General features: G+C 31.6%; 1 protein-coding gene across 1 annotated transcript; it reads right to left on the reverse strand.

Moving 5' to 3' along the window:
• Positions 1–3,791: 3,791 nt before the first annotated feature.
• LOC149180161 (uncharacterized) lies at positions 3,792–4,721 on the reverse strand. The gene is made up of 2 exons (XM_089415931.1): positions 4,359–4,721; positions 3,792–4,217 (listed from the first exon to the last, which is right to left on the reverse strand). The coding sequence occupies exons 1-2, from the start codon at positions 4,623–4,625 to the stop codon at positions 4,035–4,037; spliced, it is 450 nt and encodes a 149-aa protein (XP_089272057.1). The 5' UTR covers positions 4,626–4,721; the 3' UTR covers positions 3,792–4,034.
• Positions 4,722–7,216: the final 2,495 nt, after the last annotated feature.

Consider the following 7,216-nt stretch of genomic DNA (forward strand, 5'->3'; position numbering starts at 1 on the left):
ACGGACGCGGCCCTCAAATAGCTCTGATACCATGTAGGAATTTACAGGGTAAGTTCCTCAGAAAGAACACCAAAAGGACACCGCTCACAACCAGATCACAGATCAATACACCAGTATTTTTGACGTGGTTAAAACCCTCAAAGAGGGAAACAGTCCACAGCCTGAGCCAACGCGGCCACTTCAGGCAATTTATTAATCAAAGAATGAAAATTTACATAAGCTTCTCTCATGCACGGATTACCCTACAAATGACCCTCCATGCGCTTTAAATAGAATTCATGGACCAATCGGGTGTCAAGCCACGGATCAAGTGTCGGTAATACCGAGGAGAGAATGAACCGTCGGATCACTACATATCGTGACCGTCGGATTATAAGTTACAAAATGTACAACGGTAAAGAAACACACTTTACCTAACTCTATACCTAACTCTACACTAGACCAAGTTGAACTTAACTATTTCCTATGTGTCGGAATATCCTAACAATGCAGTTAAAGCTTTCTTTTAATGTTTTCTCTCTATGCCACATCTACAAGGAAATTAATGATACAACAGATAAGCTTTCAAGAGGGTCTGCAATAAGATATGGACCATTGGCAAATAGTGGAGGAGAACCACGGAGAGATCCGTGTCTCGGATCAGCCTCCTTACACTTAGTCTTTTTTTTGGACTCTTCAGGATAGTTAAAGCCAGTTTTTGTTTCACAGCTGATATGGTTTTTACAAAACCACTGTTGTATCTATTTTTTGTTTGGGTTGTTTTCCTCGCTGTGGAGACCCCAAAAATAGATGCCATGTTTTTGTTTATCTATTGAGACTTTCAGCATATGGAAAACTATTATTTTTGCAATGATTGATTTGGAGATGGGAGTTGTTTTCCTCAATAGAGGAGGCTCATGGTTTCAGATCAGGGGTGCCATATTTTTCCCAGTTTTGGACAAGAAGGGCAGACTTCTTGTAGAGCTCTATGATTTAATCATACAACAATCTGAATGCTATGGCATATACTTTGTAACTTTTTATTTTGTTTATAAAAAGTTCGATTTTTTCTTTGGGAAAGAAAGTATAAAAATATGCATTATAGAATTTTATTGTAGGGAAGATTCATGGCTCCCATGAAAGTAAGAATAAAAGAAACATAAAGTTTTCTGATATAACATGAATTTGATATTTTATTTATATAAATAGGTTTTTCTATCAAAAACTCTTTACACAAAACACTCTAAAGTAAAACGTGTCTTAATTTTTGCAGGAAGTTATATTTAAACAAATGACAATCAACACAATTCTAATCTTTTCATGCTCCTTGATGATTATTATGATATTTGCTCACATGGTTTATCAATGTTTCTTTGTACGAGGGGAGAGACAGATTACATTTTCTTTTTTTACATAAATTTACATTATTTTAATTAAAAATTAATGGTCTTCTAATGAGTGGTTTATACTAGCTAATTAGTTTCCAAAAATTTGGGATTTAATTAATTTGACTGGGTGAAAATATAAGAAAACAAAACAAAATCTTAGTAGAAAATCTTTATATATTTAAACAAAAAAATATAAGCATATGCATAACTCTAATCATAAATTAGGTTGCAAATTTTTCTTTAATGAAATTATGAAAATATTTAGCCTAAATTTCTTCAAAAACTTTAGTTTTAATCAAATGGATGAAATTTCACTTGGAAAAAAAAAATCAAAATTAAAGCAAAGATTGTAACCATGTATGAAAGTGTTTTGTATCCAAGTCTTTTAAGGACAATGCATGTGTGAGTTGGATCTATCACAAAGACACCAAAACTCAAAATCCATTAAAATTGTGTAAAGGATTATATTGGTTAAGTTCATGTATATAGTCATTGGTTGGTAATTCCAAAGGCATACCACTAAAAATAATGCACCCACAAAAAGAACTATGATGAATTAATATTATATAAAGGGTCTTTAAATAAAATCTTGGTCCAACCAAGTTTAGGGTTTGAGGTCTAACCATTTAGGAGTATAATTGGCTTCAATTCTTCCTCTTCATAATTGAGTAGGAACTATAGCAGTGCTTCTAAACAAGCCCAACCAGCAATCGATACTGCTCTGTTCAGCTTCTTCATGTAATATGGTATGCTAACAACTATAATAGATATATTGGTCCATTGTTTGGCAATCAATACTAGAATGAATTGAGATTTTGATTCAATTCATGTTGTTAGAGGGAAGAAGGCAAAAAACGTAGATCTCTAGCCTAATTTAGACCAAGACAGAAGCCCTGATGCCCTACTCGAGAAACTCAGGTATAGAATAGAAAGAGCAAGGATGTGTATATTGCCACAAATGAGATGGACACTAGGTTCTTCGAATCCCTCACAAGTACCTACAAGCTTCACTTTTTGGATGAATTCAGTGACCTATGGGCCAAGACAGACCAATGAACGATATAATAAGACATTGGCTCTCAGCGATGAATTTACAAAGTCTACAAAGTCTTTCTGCATGGTTTTGTCCATTCATTTTGCATTTGATTCTTTTTACAAGGGAATAATTTTTGTTATGAGTAGGATATATAGCATTGTGCCTAATTTCACTTTTGTTTGTGTTTCATTGAGGATAGATTACTTCCAAATATATTCACAAATGATGTTAGTCTTGAAAAAATATTTGGCAAAAAACTCTAAAAATTTGAATAAGTTTTAATTCAAAATAATAATACAAATAAATGATATAACTAAATTTATTTTTTACTTTTAATTACTAAATTTATTTTTTACTTTTAATTAGAAGAAATAATTTAAATTGCAATATAAATAATTCCAAAGTAACTAATATCTAAACCACATAACACATCACATCTTCTTCTTTATCTATACTATTTTAGACCTGCCAGATTTTTTATAACATATAGTGCAATTGTGAGTTATTGTTATGCTCACACAACATACCTATTATTATGTAATACAACTTAAGATAAATACATTGATAAATACATTTATAAACCAATGTAACATAGCAGTTAGGAGAAAGTATTTTAACACATCATTATATATTATTAATTATTTATTTTTTCATACGTCCTTCGACATAACTTATTCCTTTGTTTATAGTTCCCTACAGCACCAAGCATAAAAGAGTTATTAAACTAATATCGACCTAACCCCAACTTAACTCGACAGCGACCGGCGCGCAGCAAAGCGCCCTCACAACGCAAATGTGGACAGAAAAAATTATCATTCGATAATTACTTATTCAACCGCAATCATTAAGTCTTGCAGATTCCACGAATATTCGGAAATCCGACAGACATGAGCACGGCCAATTTTTTCCGGCGCTTATATTTCTCGGATTCCCAAATATATGGGGAATTTGTAACTTACTGAGAATTTGCAATCTATTTAAGGTCACTGTTTAGGTTTATCCAGAAGTTGAAAAAGTTTTATTGTGAAATTTTATCAAAAAATATTGAATACAAAATCAGATCTCAAGACAAATTTGTGTGGTTATTTTTAACTTCATAAACATTAAAATAATTTTTCACTCCTTATTAATTAGTTTAACTCCAAAAATATTAAAATATTTTCTTCTAAGAAATAATTTTTCCCTCCTTATTAATTAGTTTAACTCCAAAAATATTAAAATATTTTCTTTTTCTTTTAGATAAATTTATCAATTATAATGCAAAAGTCTTGTGGCAGCGGTGTAGAGGAAAACTGATTACAGTGATTCACACCCATCATGATGCCCAGGAATCATAAGTTATATACATGCATTAATAATAATAATAGTGCCATAATACAAACATACGATTAGATTATTCACAATACAATCTCTATTCATAAATTTATTCGGATCAGTACACAACGATCGCATCAAGATCGGATCTGAGATACACAACTAACTAAGATAACAAACACAAGAAGAAGAGGAGGTGAAGATTGAAGATCACTTGGGTATCACTTGATTTCAGCTTCATCTCAATCTCATAACAACACCACACCAAATTCAACCAACAGTGGAAAGATTATTTAAAGCCAAGAGTGACTGTGCAGCTAGAAGAGGTGGTGATGCTTTTTGCCCTCTGCTTCCCTTTCTTCTTCTTTCGATTCTTTCTTCTCGTGATGCTCGTGGAACACATAACCCCCTGCTCCCACTGCAGCTGTCGCCGCAATCTCCTCCTCAATCTTGTGCCTGTGAGCGCGCTCTGGATCCTTCTTCTCTGCGTGCTTCTCGTGCTGCAAATTATAATAGCAACAATTAATCAGAATTCACAACATGACCATCACAAAATATCAGATCGACCATCATCAAAAATATGTTAAACGGATCTGAGAATTAATTAAGCACTAAAAGGGGCAGAGAGAAAGAGAGTGTACGAGTGCAAAGGCTCCAGCAGCCACAGCTCCCAGTCCACCCAATTCCTCCAGATGCTTGTGATGCTTCTCTTCCTTCCTCGCCTTCTCGTACTCCTCAAACTTATCATCACTCTTCACCTCCCCAGCAGCGTACACATCTGCGCTTTGGATCACCTCATCGCCATAAGCTGTGGTGGTCTCAGAGTAAACAACCTCCGAGGAGCCGTTCTCACTTTCATCTTCCTTCTTGTGGTGGAACAGATGGTGGTGGTGCTTTTCCTCAGACATCTTCTACACACAAAAACAAGAAAATATTCAAAGAAGCAAAGTAAATGCAGAGACTTGTGGAGTGATAATGGTTCAGACGAGATGTGGAAAATCAGATAGAGGAGTGTTGTTTATATAGGCGGAAATGGATGTTAAAGAATGATGAACAGCGCGTTGAAACCGCGCTCACGCGGAAGTCGGGAGTGGGGACATGGGCGGTGCCTCCGCCACATGATTAACTTCCTGTTTTCGCGAAACTTCCCTGAAATGAAAGTGGGACATTAATAATAAAAGCGTGAGGCAGGAAAACGAGGGCGTAATATCTTAATATTTAATATTGATGTACGCTTTTTTTAATTTAATTTATGGTAAATGGGTAATTGATTGAAGTAATTTGGGCCAGAGTGGAGATAAGGATATGGCCCATTGGTAATTTATTGAAATAATTGGGCAGAGTATAATATCTTTTGTATTAATTGCTCAAAAATCTTACTTAAAAAATAATGTTTAACAATGTATATTAATATTTTATTGTACCAATTACTTAAAATTTTCAAAAAGAAATAATGTATAACAATATATGTTAATGCTATAATCTTGAAAATTATAAGGACCAATATGTGTTAATGTTATAATCATGAAAAATAATAAAGACTAATCTAGATTCATTTTAATTTTGGATTTTCCAAGTGGTCACAAGGATTAAATTTCTTGAGGTGCAAATTTCCCCTCTAAGCCCTTGATTAATTCAGAGTTGAAATGAATCAAAATTGTTTTAATTATTAATAATTGATCATTATAATTATTTATTTTATTTTGTTTTTATTTTTAATTATGTGTAATTTGACTAGCCAAATATTTTAATTAATAATTTTATTTATTTTTTTAATTATATTTTATATTTATTTTTATTATTATTTAATTTAAACTATTCAACAGGTTTACATAACAATCTTATTAATATTATTATAATTAATATTTATTTATTTTTAAAATAATTTAATTAAAAATAAAAATAATTTAATTTTAAAATTATAGTATATGAGATTGTTTAATTTATTTCAATTTTTTTTTCTTATTTAACCATTTTTGAAAATTTTCATTACAATAAATGTATAACTTCAATTTTCATAATAATATGTTTTGGTTTTTGATAAATTCCTAGCCATATCAACACAATAAACGACCAGGTAGTTTCATTTCACATGTGCATGTCCACTTCATATTTATTTAAAAACCATTAGTATTTTGCAGAAGCTCAATCTCCATACATGTGTGAAGGTGGGTTGCCATTTATACTTACTTTAAAGTTGGAATTACTTGACCAAGCAGGTTCATTTCACATGTGCATGTCCACTTCATATTTAAAAAAAAAACATTAGTGGTTTGTAGAAGCTCATCTATGAAGGTGGGTTGGCATTTATACTTACTTTCGAGTTGGAATTACGTGTTGATTTGGAATTTGGTAACCAATGTTACTTGTTAATTGGATACTTTGAACTTTATTCATAAACAAGATCCAATTTGAATTTTATTCATAAACAATTCTCATTTATAGTGACTTTAGACTTAAAATTCGGTAACAAATGTTTGTTGTTAATTGGATGATTCGAACTTTATTCTTCATCATCTCTCACCTTATATTATTGTGAATTATAATGACTTTAGAGTAGGAATTTGGTAACAAAGGTTTCTCGGTAATTCTATAATTTGAACTTTATTCTTCAACCTCTCTCGCCTTATATTAAGGTCAATGATTGTAATGGTTTATTTTAATTATATAATTGTTTTTTGTTTTTTGTTTTTTTTTTTTTTATCTTGAAAAAACCAATCTGCTTCAATACGAACAATTTGCAACATGAGACCAGGTGAATAGTAAATTAATAAATTAAATATAAGGAAAACATAAAATATTGAGAAACAGAAGATGGTGAGCATAATGAACATAGCACTTTTTCGAACACGGCGTCCCACCACTACCTTTTTATATTATAAAGTCCACTGGTTTGCTTAATCGTGATGGGACACGTAACATATTTAATTAATAGGGATGCTTTCCACACCTAACCTAATGGGCCCAACGGAAAATATGTGGATACGACTCCGAAATTGAAGGCAACCTACTATTCCACATTTCAATACAATTTGGTAGTTTAAGAGAACCTACTATTCCCGCATTTTATACTCCTAGTCACATGGGTCTCGGGATCGATAAACCAAATGTTTTTTATTTTTCAAGTTTTTAACGGAAAAGAAATTATAGTGAGTAGGGAAAGACATTATAGTGAGTAGGGATCAAATTTGAAGGGAGATTTATATTTTAAATGGGTTTAAAAAACAATTTTTATTTTTTTTTATTTAAATTTCTGTGATTTATATTATATTTTAAGATGATTTTTTCAATAAATCACATTACATTTTTTTGAGTCAAAGTTGTTCGAATCATAAGTGTGGTTTATCATCAAGACTTATGATTAAAAATAACTTTTAATTATCAAATTAGATTTAAATAATTAGAGAAAACTTCAATTATTGTTAAATGAGCTTAAATCTATTTTACCAAGGGCTAAAATGATCATTGATATGCAAACATCTTTCAAAATGAAGAGATT

The sequence above is a fragment of the Pinus tabuliformis genome, chromosome 3_2, assembly GCF_031772625.1.
Source record: "Pinus tabuliformis cultivar Carrire ecotype Pingquan chromosome 3_2, CPIR1, whole genome shotgun sequence".
Taxonomy (NCBI): domain Eukaryota; kingdom Viridiplantae; phylum Streptophyta; class Pinopsida; order Pinales; family Pinaceae; genus Pinus; species Pinus tabuliformis.

Bases quoted from the DNA above. Each gene is read 5' to 3' on its own strand.
- LOC149180161 (XM_089415931.1), bottom strand. From the start codon at position 4,625: ATGTCTGAGGAAAAGCACCACCACCATCTGTTCCACCACAAGAAGGAA. The intron at 4,218-4,358 runs GTACACTCTCTT...TATAATTTGCAG, and splicing joins CTGCTGGAGCCTTTGCACTC to CACGAGAAGCACGCAGAGAA.